Source organism: Trichechus manatus, unplaced genomic scaffold, assembly GCF_000243295.1.
Source record: "Trichechus manatus latirostris isolate Lorelei unplaced genomic scaffold, TriManLat1.0 scaffold00075, whole genome shotgun sequence".
NCBI lineage: Eukaryota > Metazoa > Chordata > Mammalia > Sirenia > Trichechidae > Trichechus > Trichechus manatus.
In genome coordinates this window covers 2,271,662-2,285,679 of record NW_004444011.1, presented here as the reverse complement: position 1 = coordinate 2,285,679, position 14,018 = coordinate 2,271,662, and the positions used below count along the sequence as shown (strand labels likewise).

The 14,018-nt window shown below is 40.1% G+C and overlaps 1 protein-coding gene across 1 annotated transcript in view; it reads left to right on the top strand.

The window, feature by feature from the left end:
* GPR158 (G protein-coupled receptor 158) overlaps window positions 1–14,018 on the top strand; it is a 734,231-nt gene that overhangs the window by 348,255 nt on the left and 371,958 nt on the right. Inside the window, exon 3 of the mRNA XM_004380527.2 lies at window positions 5,620–5,722. Coding sequence (XP_004380584.2) covers window positions 5,620–5,722 — 103 coding nt within the window. The remainder of the gene's footprint in view (window positions 1–5,619; window positions 5,723–14,018) is intronic.

The window sequence follows — 14,018 nt, the reverse complement described above, 5'->3', positions numbered from 1 at the left end:
ATGTTGAAGTCTCCTACTACTATTGTGGAGCTGTCTATCTCTCTTTTCAGTGCTGTTAGAGGTTGGTTTATTTATTTTGGAGCCCTGTCATTGGCTGCATAAGTGTTTATTATAGTTATATTCTCCTGGTATATTGACCCTTTAATCATTATATAGTGCCCTTACTTATCCTTTGTGGTGGATTTTACTTTAAAGTCTATTTTGTCAGAGATTAATATTGTCATTCCTGCTCTTTTTTGAGTGTTGTTAGCTTGATGTATTTTTTCCGTCCTTTGAGTTTTAGCTTGTTTATGTCTTGAAGTCTAAGGTGTGTCTCTTGTAGGCAGCATATAGATGGATCATGCTTTTTTATCTAATCTGCCACTTGCTGTGTTTTTATTGGTGCATTTAGTCCATTTACATTCAGTGTAATTATTGATAGGTATGAGTTTAGTGCTGTCATCCTGATGTCCCTTTTTGTGTGTTGTTCACAGTTTCTTTGTTCCCGTTAATTTTCTGTGGTGAGTCGTTTTTCGTTATGTATTTTTTCTTCTTTTTCATTGTTGTTGATTTTGTGTTTGCTGAGTCTTTATATTTTTCTAGATTTTTATTTTGATTTGTAGGATTGTTAGTTTCCCTAGTGGTTACCTGAATATTTACCCCTATTTTTCTATGTTTATACCAGTCTTTTATTTCTTTATATTGCCTTGACATCCCCTCCATATGAAAAATCTATTTCTGCATTTTTTAATTTCCTCTTTTTTGTTTTAATGTTGTCCTTTTTTACATATTGATATCTGTGTTGCCCTATTTTCAGTGTTTTAGCTTTGATGTGTTTTCGACTTCCCTATCTGAGTCAATATCTGGTTGGTCTGTCCTGGTTCTAGTCTTGCATTGTTATCTGATGTTATTGATTTTCTAACGTAGGACTCCCTTTAGTATTTCTTGTAATTTTGGTTTGGTTTTTGCAAATTCCCTAAAGTTCTGTTTATCTGGAAATGCCCTAATTTCACCATCATATTTGAGAGATAGTTTTGTTGGATATATAATTCTTGGCTGGCAGTTGTTTTCCTTCAATGCTTTATATATGTCATCCCATTGCCTTCTTGCCTGCATGGTTTCTGCTGAGTAGTCCAACCTGATTCTAACTGACTCTCCTTTGTAGATGACTTTTCTTTTATCCCTAGCTGCTCTTCAATTTCTCTCTTTATTTTTGGTTTTGTAAGTTTGATTATAGTACATCTTGATGACTTTCTTTTGGGATCTGCCTTATGTGGGGTTCAATGAGCATCTTGGATATATATCTTCTCATCTATCATGGTATCAGGGAAGTTTTATGTCAACAAATCTTCAATAATTTTCTCTGTATTTTATGTTATCCCCCCCGTTCTGGTACTCCAATCACTCATAGGTTATTTCTCTTGATAGATTCTCACATAACTCTTAGAGTTTCTTAATTCTTTTATCTGATTTTTCGTCACATAAGTTGGCGTCAAGTGCTTTATCTTCAATGTCACTAATTCTGACTTCTACGGCCTCAATTCTGCTCCTATGACTTTCTGTTGAGTTGTCTAATTCTGAAATTTTATTGTTAATCCTCTGGATTTCTGATTGCTGGCTCTCTATGGATTATTGCAGCCTATTTAATTTGTCATTATGTTCTTGAATAACTTTTTTACATTCCACTACTACTTTGTATGTTCTCTGGCTGTCTCTACACTGTAACAAATTTCTAATTTCTAGAAGAGTTCTGTATATTAATCTTTTGTATTCTGCCTCTGGTAATTCCAAGAAATTCTCTTCTTCCTGAGAATTTATTGAGTCTTTATTTTGGGAGCTTGCTGAAGCCATCATGAACTGCCTCGTTATTTGATTTGATATTGACTGTTGTCTCTGAGCCATCAATAAGATATTATAATTCTATTTTATATTTGTTTAGTGTCCCCTAGCTTCTTGTTTTGTTTTGTTTTGATATGCCCAAATAGGCTTCTCGTGTGTGCTGGTTTGATTATTGGCACCTTTGAAGCTCTAACGTCCTGTCGCCAGGTAGTTAGCTCTGTAACTAAGTATGTGCACCCAGGAGTGCGTCAAATTTTCCCGTATGGATTCTGCTGAGGTGTCCAGGCAGTCGGTCATCAAGTGTGTGGTGCAGGCTCTCACCTACAGTCTTAGAGAAGCATGGGTGATTGGTGTAGGCACAGGTATCTGGCTGCAGTAGGGGGTCACAAGCTGAGGAAGGCAGGGGGCTGATGGCTTCCCCTGAGTGTCTGAAAGGAAAGCGTGTCCCTATTCCCTAGAGTGAGTAAGTAGGTGAGTTTTGCAGCTGTAGTATGAGCACCCTACTGTGTTTGCTGTAAAGACCTGGGGGCACCACTTACTCTTGGGCTCCTGCAGCAGGTGACTAGGTGGTGTAGATGGAGCCACCAGTCCTCAAGCCCCTGGCACAGACTGGTAAATGTGCCTGCTTAAAGGGCAGGGCTGTGTCAAGCATCACAATTCTGCCACTTCACAGCTGAAACAGTTGAAGTTAGACTTCAGGTGTTTACCCTGTTGTACTGTGCTAGTGAGGGTTTATGCTGTTGAGATGGGTCCACACAAGTCTATTCAGGGATGGAAGACACTCAAAGTCTGCTGACGCCTTTTGCCTGTGCCTGGCAAAGGAGCTGTGCCAACCCTGAGTTCCTGGCTTAGGGGAGCCAGTAGCTTGTTTGTTCCCTCGCCAAGGCTAGGAGAATGAGTCAGTGCACCTTTTGGGATCTGCTTCTTGCCCAGAGGACTCAGAGATTTCGGAAACTGGCCAGACCAGTGCAGAGCGCGGAGGGAGGAGGTAAAAGGGAGAGAGGTTTTTCCCAAATGGTTTTTTTTTTTTAATCCCTGCAAAAGGCCACATGCCCGTGCTTGTCTTTAACCACTTGGGAGCTGCTTTTCACTGGTTTGAAGTGTCCAAGCAGAATCTCTGCTGCTGGATCTCTCTCGATGCGGAAACTGCCTCCCGAGCACATGCACAGAACTCTATGGCTGCTTCACCGTGCACCTCCGAGCCAGTCGGGGCTGAAGAGCTGTGGCTCCAGCCGAGTCCAGTCTGGCACTCCTCACTTCTTCTGAACTGTCTCCCTCTCCCCACACCGCTCAGTCCAATTCCTCAACTTTGCCTTGTTCAGGGCTTCTAGATATTCATATACAATCAAATCACTTGTTTCTCCAGGTCTTTGTTGTAAGAGGAATATAGGAAGCCATCTGACTACTCCACCATCTTGGCCCCACCTGCTTTTCAACACTTTAAAGAGGTCTTTTGCATCAGATTTGCCCAATGCGATGTGTCCTTTGATTTCTTGACTGCCGCTTCCATGGGTGTTGAGTGTGGATCCAAGCAAAATGAAATACTTTACAACTTCAATCTTTTCTCCATTTATCATGATGTTGCTTATTGGTCCAGTTGTGAGGACTTTTGTTTTATTTATGTTGAGGTTTGGTCTATGCTGAAGGCCATCATCTTTGATCTTTATCAGTAAGTGCTTCTCAACTGCACTTCTGATCTTTCCCTCAAATCTACTTGACTTGCAGCCTTTCTCAGATCAGTTGATGGCATTTCGATTCTTTGATTGCTCAGGCCAAAAACCTTGAAATGTCTTTTATTCTTCTCTTCCTCTTATATCCCATATTTAACTCATTAGGGAATCTTGTTGACTCTACCTCCTCCAAACTGTATCAGAAACTGACTAAATGATTATTCTTATTTTACAAATTAAAATAAACAAGGCTCAGAGAGGTCAAGAAACAGACCAAATTCACATAACTACTAAATGATAAAGTCAGAATTCAAATTCAGATTTTCCAACTGATCATGAATCGTGCACTCTTTCCATAATACCAATGCTTCTCCAAAGTAATAACTACTTTTTTATTTATATATTTCAGCAATATGATTTGATCTATTGTATAACTAGATCTTTATAAGAATATATGTTATCTCAATGAGGTTCTGTAGGAGTTCCCTGGACACACAGTAGTTATTTCATGAATACTTGCCAATCAGTTGAATTGATTGGTACTCACCCTTCTATTTCACTCTGGGTCAAGTACTGTGTTTTCAATTGTAATATGTAATTGGATGTAAGTGTGTGTAGAGGGAGAAAAATGGCTGTTAATGAAATAAAATATTTAAGAAGGTCTTTTAGAAAGCTCTTTTTCACAGATTTTCTTGCTACATCTCTGTGAAGATTGAACATTATTAGCTCTTGCTAACTTGCATATAAATATGTTTTTATTAGAGTTTTCATGATATTTCATATTGATTTTGTTGCTAATCATTTAAGCTTAGATTGTGGAATTGTTATTTAAATTATTTAGACTTTTCTTCCAAGGGCGTGTGTATCAGAGAAACACTATAAATTTTAAATCCACTAGATTCTAAGCTCCTCTAATGGATTATAAAGGCAAAAAGACAAAGGATTGGGATCTTGATAGAGTGATATTAGAAATTTCAGCTTTGATTAAATTCTTGAAAGGACCCTGTGTACTCGTGTAATTTTTGTAATTGAAGTTATCCCTTGCTTATGTTTATGTAATTGCACATAGCAGAAATGAGAAATGTTAAGCTGAATTTCACTACAGTTAAGTGAGATCATTGATATCAGAAAAACAAATCCACTACCTTCCAGTAGATCCTGACTATAGGACAGAGTAGAATTGCCCCATAGGGTTTCCAAGGCTGTAAGTCTTTACAGAAGTAGACTGCCACATCTCTCTCCCATGGAGTGGCTGGTAGGTTAGAACCGCTGACCTTTTGGTTAGCAGCTGAGCACTTTAACCACTGCTTAACCAGCTAAAATTAAGTTTTGGGAGATGTCTATTTGTGTGAAATATTTGTTTTTCTTCATTTTATGTACATAAAGAACTTTTTTTATGAAACAGACTTTAGGTAAAGAGCCCTTGTGATAATTAATTTTATCTTTTTTTAAAATCTCTTCTAGATTTACATTTTAAAATGTACTTGTTTTGTTATCCCATCAGTTTGTGTTATATGTTTTGAGGATGAAATTCAATTAATATTTAACTTACAAAAGTAATTTTCACATCTCAAATTCTGTCTATCCATCCGTTTATCCACCCCTCCATCCACCCACATACCTACATACTTACCTACCTCCTACTTACCTATCTTTGCTTTGATAGAAATATTTAGTATGGATTCTGTCTTAGAATATTCTTATAGACTCTGGAAATATCTTTTAAAGCTATATGATTATATGTGAGGTATTAAAAAAAAGAAACGCTGTCTAGTAATTACTCCCTTATGGCAATGAATGAGTTGAAGATTTATTGCCACTACAGTTCCAATCATGAGAAAAGAAACTCAGTTTGATTCTTCTAAGAAAATGTCTATGACCAAAAGTATACAACCCTGACTCACACATTTCCTGATTTTAAACCACACAGCATCCTCTTGTTCTGTTCCAACGACTGTCTCTTTGTCTATGACCAAAAAAAAAAAAAAAAGCCTAAAATAAAGATGAAAAAAATGTTTTATTTCTGGAAAAGTGTTAGTTCTGTCACCATTTATAATAACGGATATCTCTGAGTCTTTATACTGTGAAGTAAACTGTGATTGACTATATTGTTGTCTTTTCTTTTTCATAGTGTATGCCAATTAAAGGCCAAGGATTTGTGCTTGGAGCCTATCGGTGCATTTGCAAAACAGGATTCTATCATCCTCAAATCTTCTCAGTGAACAGCTTTCAGAGTAAGTCCCTTTTGCTTCTATGAATAAATATATGTACATATACATCTATACCCATACATGGTATATAGCATTATTAATTATTCAGATTTTCCTTTCACTTCTTGGAGTTATATGATAAATCCCCATTAGTTTGGCATTCTGGTATCACTTAAGGAGTTTTAAACTTATATTGTCATCTGCAATACTGTTGTATGCCCCCCCAAAAAATGTGTTTATTTTAAGGATATTTTAGTTTTAAATACATTTTAAAAGTCTGAAAATATTCTAACTACTGGGTGAGACCAATTGGGATAGAGTTATTGAAAGTTGCAGAAAGTTACTAAAACTAATTCTGCTAATTTGTTTGTGTTAGTATATTACTTTTCTGTGCTGTGTAACAGATCACCACAAAGTTAATAGGTTAAAATAACACAAATTTATTGTCTCGAAGTTTATATTGGTTAAGGAGTCCAGTCAAAGGTTAGCTGAGTCCTCTGCTCAGGGTCTCATCAGCTTAAAATCAAGGTGTCAACCCGGACTGCAATCTTATCTGAGGCTCAGGATCCTCTTCTAAATTAATCCAGGATGTTTGAAGAATTCACTTCCTTGCAGTATGTAGACTGAGTTGCTTATTTTCTTGCTGGCTGTCAGCTGGGGTCAGCTCCTATAAATTGACCTCAGAACCTAGCCATGTGGTGCTACCACAACATGGCAGCTTGCTTATTCAAGGATAACAGGAGAATCTCTGCAATCTGCTCAATTAGTCTTATGTGACATCATGTAACTATGACAATGGCTATCCCATCATTTTCCCATGTAGTTTAACCTGATCAAAAGAGGTACTATCTCATCATTTTCACAAATCCACCCACGCTGAAAGGAAGGAGATTACACAGGGTGTGTACAACAGGGAGGCAGGAATTTTGTTAGCCCTTGTCATGGATTGAATTATGTCCCCCAAAAAATGTGTGTATCAATTTGGCTGGGCCATGATTCCTGGTATTGTGTGATTTTCCCATATGTTGTAAATTCTGCCTCTATGACGTTAATGAGGGAGGATAGGTGGCAGTTGTGTTAGTAAGGCAGGACTCAAATCTGTAAGACTGAATTGTGTCCTGAGGCAATCTCTTGAGATATAAAAGAGAGAAGTGAGCAGAAAGACAGGGGGACCTCATAGCACCAAGAAAGCAGTGCCAGGAGCAGAGCATGTCCTTTGGACCTGGGGTCCCTGCGCAGAGAAGCTCCTAGTCTGGGGGAACACTGAGGAGAAGGCCGACAGAAAGAGAAAGACTTTCCCTGGAGCTGACGCCTTGAATTTGGACTTTTAGCCTACTTTACCGTGAAGAAATAAATTTCTGTTTGTTAAAGCCATCCATTGTGGTATTTCTGTTGTAGCAGCACTAGATGACTAAGACAGCCATGTTAGAAATCTACCTACTGTAGTCCATCCTCTGATCACCAACTATTAACGTCCTTCCCAAGTGCAAAATACATTCACTGTCTCTCCCAAGGATACCCAAAGTCTCATCTCATTATAGTATCAAAGTCCAAAATCTCATCAGAACCTAAATCTCATAATCTTATCATATCAAAGTCCAAAATTCATCTAAATCTCATGAACTAGAAGTCCAAAGTCAGTTCTAGATTTGGATGAGGCTTCAATATGTAATTCATCAAGTACAGCTGTTGAGGTATAATTTTTCTCCATCTGTGATCTTGTAAAACTGAAGGGAAAAGTTATAGGCATTCTGGTTTAAAAGTGGGAAAACAGAAGGTAAAAAGCAGTCCTCAATTAGGTTTCAGGACCTGAGAATAATTCTTTTTGGCTCTCAGCTCTGCTCTCTGGCTCTTGATTCTGCCCTTTGAATCTTTTCTTCCTTTTTTCTTGAAAGGTAACATGAGTTTTCAGCTGAATAGTTTTATCAGCCTGCTTCCTGCCAGTAGAATTTTGAGGACCCAACAGCCTCCTTTTATTTAGTACTTTCTCAGTTCCTTTCAGTCTTAAGTTAGTAGTGTTTCGCCTGAAATAATTTTCTTAAGAATTTTGTGGGACTTCCATGAATTTCTCAGGGATTCACTCCACTAGACAAAAGTCATATCCACAGATCTCTTTGACCTAATATGTTTTCTATCTTGGCCTCCTACTGAAATGGCTGAAGGACAATGCTCTTAAGCTTCCTACAGGCCCTTTGGTTTCGTTGAGATGGTCTTTGCACACCTTTAATCTCTTGAAACGACCATTTGTGTAATTAAATAGTCTGACATTTTGATCTTTCTGAGGTTTTAGCAAAAAGTACAGTTACATACTGTATGGCAGTCATTTTCTGACATTAAGCATCTTTTGCCATTGTTACCAAACCCGGGAAAGTGGGTCCTTATCTGGCACGCTCAAACTTGCCAATAATCTGGACATCGGTCTTTGAGAAAGAGAAAGTAACTTTATTGCAATGAGCAGAGCAAGGAGCCGAGAGGAAGTTCCTCAGATCCAGCTTCCCAAGCTATGGGGAAGCAGGGCTTATCTGTGATTTGGGAGCAAGATGGCGGCCGCACAGGCATACTGGGGAGGGAAAATTTTAGAAAGCAGCTAGGAAACAGGAGGTGACACGGTTCTTGTCGGACCTCTTACTTTGGAATAGGGTCTGGGTGATGATTTTTTTTCTGAGTCATTCCACATGTTGCTGCGTCCGCTGTTGAGGTCAATTAGTGGTCACAGCTGGACCTTCTGCACATGCAGGGTGAGCCAGATCTGGCTTAGGCTAGTTTAATAACTAATAGAAATTTACTGATATTCGTAGGGTCAGGTTACAATCCCCCCTTGGGTTGTAGCAATTTCTTAATCTTAAGGGATAAGGGTCAGCGACTCCTCTGGCTACTTCCTGCTGACATGTGGTGGAGTTTTAGGGACCTAGGAACAGGCAAGGAATGATTAGCTCAGTTTATCTTGTTTAATCTTCACAATAACCCTAAAAAATGGGCACTGTTGTTTACTGCTATTTTGCAGGTAAGGAAACTGAGCCACCTGAAAGTAAAACCCCTTGACCCAAAACAAAAGCTAGCAGAGCCAAGATTTGAAGTCAGGCAGATGGTCTCCAGGACCCTTCTGTTATACTGCCACCAGAAGCTTTATTGGTTTTCTCCTGCTGCCAGGCACTTTCACACACTCAGAGGTTTTCCCTTCAATCCAATTAATAACTTCCCTGTAAACACTGTACACCCACTGATGGCTTCCAACTTCTGGGCACCAGTGCTACTTGCCAGCTTTGCTCTCCCCCTCAGATTTAGGAGGGAAAAGAGAATGGCTAATAAAAGTTGCTTAGGTACCAAGGGAAGCAAAGGAAATTGCCTTGTATAAGCAGAACACACGCCAATAACCACTGAAATGCAAGCAGGCCTCACGCCTGGCCCAGGAGACTGAAATAGAAATGGAGTAGGGAATGGGGAGCCAGGATGTAAAAGTGTTTAAGCTGACCTTACAATTAGAACTGTTACCTAAGATACCTGGAAACACTAAATTCCTGGACTACTTAAGGATATTCCGAAGCACTACATCCCTAGGCTGCATTAAGGAAAGGTGTCCTATACAGCATTTCATAGGAGCTCAATTGAAGCCTGCTTCTAGCGGCCACCTGGACTCTCAACAGGGTCAGGTTACACCATTAGGACAGGCAGAGAATAATAAAAATTATTCAATTCTTACTCTTTTTGGTTTAATAGCTCTTCCTTCAATTTATTGCTCTCTTTGTGCATTTTACTATTAATAGTTAGAAGAAATCAGGCAGCACCTTCATCACTTTGCTTAGGTATCTCCTCAGCTCTCTTATGTAATCTAATCACAGGAGTGACTACACCATTATATTCACATGTCTGGCCTGCACTCCAGGGTGTTATACAAGGCATGTATAGTGCAGGATGGCAATCCTGGGGACTATCTTAGAATTATACACACCATTGTTTGTTTTCAAAATTTAAATATTTAAATGAAAGGTGATAGAGACTGAGTATCTAGAAAGAACAAGACCAGGAATGTGTGGTAAACTAAAGGAAGAGACTATGTTGAAAACAAAAAAGTAGTCAGTTATGGCCTTTATTGTTGAGCATAGTAGTATGATAAGGATTGAGAATTGCCCATTAGATTTAGCAGTGTAGAAATAGTTGAAAGTACTGTAGCATAAAGCTAGATATGTAGGCATGAGTAAGTTCATGAAGGTTCTAATATCCTAAACCAAATAATTTGTTTTCTAACTTCAGAACTATAGGGAATAACTTTCGAAGGAATTTGGACAGGGAGAATAGCATATTTATACTTTAGAAAGATCATTTTGGCAGTGGTGGGGAAGAATGGATTGAGGGATGTGCTAATCTAGAAAAAAAAGGGAGATAGTTTAGGAAGATTTGACAATAATCTATGACTGAATAAATTACAGATACAGAAATAGACAGGTGGGGAAAATATTTTGAGAGACACTACAGAAACTGGATTGATAGAATTTGGTCCTGATTAGATGATGGTAGAAGGAATGTTAAGAAGAGGATGAAGTCTTAGATTTCTGTCTTGTATGTCTGGGTGAATAATCAGAATCTTTATTCCTGAACTATATTTCTTTTTGTCATAACACCAGACTAAGTAGAGAATTATTTTCTCATTGAAAGAATATCAAAAGTTGGTTATCTGAGTATTTTATTCCTACTCCACAAAATGTCAATGTTACAATTTGGATATTGGATTTTACTTTATCTCTAGAGGATGCAATGTTCCCGCATCGGCCTGTAGCCAGCTATTGGATATAGTAACTAAGATTGGTTTCTTGGGAAGCTAGAGTTTGGAGTTGCTAAAGCTGGGTACAGGTCTCCTTTGGATAGTTATCCATAAATCATTGTCATCCTTATTATTGATCTGTATAGGAATTTGAGTCTCTACAAGGCATATTTCAAAGGGTACATTGAGATTGAGACCCAGGTTCCTCCTCTGGGGAATTTGGTAGACGTTTATGAATTATTTTTTGTTGTTGTTCTGGTTTGTCTGTTTTTGTTTTTAGATAATGCTTTACTTGTTCTTGGGATTGCTCATTATTTATATTTAACTTCTAGGTTCAGGAAGTGAGAAGCATTTTTTCTCTTCCCATTCATGTATTTCACAGAATTCAGTCCTTATTCTGACTAATAATTGTTGTAGGCAGAATTCTCAGATGGCTGCCAAGATTCCACTTCTCTACCCTCATTGTACATGCACTGTATAATCCTTGACCTGGAATATGGGTAAGACCTGTGAATGGGATGGGATAGTCCCTCCCTTGCTTAGTTTATGTTATACAGCAAAAGTGATGGTATAGTTACTCTTGTGATTATATTACATTATGTAAGACTTTCTTTACAGACTGGAGAGAGAGATTCCCCTGTTAACTTTGAAGAAGGAAGCTGCCATGTTGTGAGAGAGCCATGTCACTAAGACCTGAGGGTGGACTGTAAGAGTTGAAAAAGCTCCCTGGCCAGTGGAGTAAGAAAACCAGGACCTCAGTCTTACTACTGCAAGGAACTAAATTATGCCAACAGCCAAAATAAGCTTGGAATAGGATCCTGAGCTTCAGATGAGAATGCAGCCTGGCTGAAACTTTGATTTTTGGCTGGTGAGACCCTGAACAGAGAACCCAGTTATGCTGTACCCAGACTTTTGAGCAACAGGAACTGGGAGATAACTGTAAAAATGACATGGCGGCAGTGTCAGACATCCTCTAACTTTACAAGGGAGAAGGAGACTCAAGATCGACATCCCAAGGCTGATTCCTATGAGACAGAAGTCAGACATGCCTCTTGGCTCTCCAACCTTTTTACCAATTCTGACACCACCTGTCCCTCCCACAGCACTCTCTTCTTCTCTGCTGCGTTTGGTAATTCATTGCAGTGGCTGCACAGAACTTACAGGCCGTACTCATGATTATGGGTCTTATTAGGGAAGTAATAGGTTACAGTTCAGGTTTAAGAATGCTCAGGATACAGTTCTTCCATCATAACAGTCTCTTCTCAGGTATGCCCGCAGGTATACCTCTCTCTAGCCCCTCAGCCTCTTTGCTCCTTGACCAGGCCTCTGCCCTGCACAGGCAAGTGTTACAAAGCTCTTTTAGCTCTGCTGATAAGTGCCCAAAGGCACCCCACTCCACCAGTAAACCTCATCCCCAGAGGCACTCAGCTTTCTCGCTCCATGGGCCAGGAAGTCCCACCACAGCTGTCTCATGCCAGTGTCCTGATTCTTGCTATCTCATGCTGTATCTCTCACTGTCTTTTGTGTTACAGCTCCTCTCTCTGTCTCCTGGATCTAGGAGGTTCTCAGCACAGGGATCCTGGATCCAAAGGACACACTTCACTCTGGGCTTTTCTTTCTCAGTGGTGTTGAGATCCTCCCTTTCAGCCTCTAGGATGGCTCATTTTAAGCCTAGACGGCTGGCAAAACTGACCAATCCCCTTGTTACAGTTCCATACCTTATTTGCATAGTCCCACCCCCAAATGGGAGCCCTGGTGGCACAGTGGTTAAGTGTTTGACTGCTAACCAAAAGGTCGGCAGTTTCAAATCCACCAGCTGCTCCTTGGAAACCGTATGGGGCAGTTCTACTGTGTCCTATAGGGTCACTATGACTCAGAAATTGACTCAATGGCAACAGGTTTTCTTTTTTTTTACCATCACAAGGGTGCCATGCACCTTATTTACATTATTAGCAAGCTATCCAATCCCGTTGGTGGGCCACAAGCCCCTCATTTGCATAGTCCCACCCAGTCATTTGGTGGGAGTTACAAAAACTATGGCTAGAAGGACCATATTAAGTAATTCACTGCTCCGCAGGCTGCCTCCTGGCTCTTCTAGCCATTGACTCTTTCAGACTTGAATGATGAACTTCCCCCTCCCAATCATTTTACCAGTCCCAAACAGGCATCAACAATTAGTCCTTCTGTAGGGCAAAGAATCCTAAGGGTGAGGTTACTCAGGTACCAGCCACTTGGGTCTGCTGCAGATGTCCATCTGATCTGGTCAGGTTCTTAGAAGTCATCTCAGCTTCACCCTCTCTGGCCTCTGATAAAATTTAACTCAGAGAAGATTATTCCTTTGCTCTGAGACTCACAAGGTATCAGCATAGGAAAACCTTTAATGGACTTTAAATTCTGCCACTGTACTCCAGTTGAGCAGTGCCTCCCCCTTAGTCCACTTTTTCATGCTTGCATCTTCTACAATTACAGTTTTTACAACCACAATTAACCCTGTTACCAATCAACACTCACAATGGGATCATATAATCCTATCAGCCTCTTTTCCTACCCTCTCTTCCCCAGACCCATGAGGAAAAGAAGAAACTATGACAGTGGTGATTCTCTCCTGTACCCTCATTTTTAGTGTAAGCACACCCATGAAAGCGTGTAAGCCAGCTACTTCATACCTTTATCTCCTCACCATCTTAGATAGCCAATATTTAAATTACTCATCCTTGCCAAACCAGTACTCTGAGGAGACAAGTGTGTTCCTTGGTTTGAAGAATCTTCTGTTGCGGTTGGAACTTTGAGCATCTACATCCATAAGCAAAGTCCAGTCCAGAGCAAACCATAAAATTACAGCAGTCTACACCAGCTCACAGTGTCAAATATCTTTCTCTTCATTCGGTCAGATTTTGGTCAGCTCATCCCTGGTCCCCATGGGCTAGGTCAATGAGTACCAGCTGTAAGCTCAGGAGTCGACACACACCTCCCTGCATTCAAACCAGCCAGCCCCTTCTCTCTCTCTCATCCCTAGCCCCTGTGGGCTAGTCAACAGGCACCACCCATAGGCTCAGGAGTCCTCACAACTCCTTACACTTCTGACCAGCCTTTCTCTCTCTCGCTTATCCCTAGCCCCCATGGGCTAGGTCAGTGGGTGCCAATGGAACATGTCTAAACTCAGCCCATCTCTTCACTGCTGCACTTACCCCACTTCGGCTCATTGACTAGACCCAGATGGTGATCACAAGTGAGCATAACAGACTGTCTGCTCGCTGGCTCCCTGTAACTTCTAGTCCTAGAAGGAGGTTCTTCTGATGAGCACTGACTTTTCCTGCCTTGAGGCATCCAAAAGCAAACTGCTTGCTCGAAATTCAAAAAGGAAAACAGTCATTTTTTTTTTTCTTTTTGTCCTTCCTTCAAATGCAAATCACCTATTCTCTCAGCAGCTCTGGCTGGGTTTGCATGTCTTTTCAAAAGTAAATTTCCTGACTCCAAAGGGTTAGGGTGAGGTTCAGGTTTTCAACTTAAGATCCTGATACACAGGGTTATTACATTCAAACCAACAGCCTGTGCTTCTTT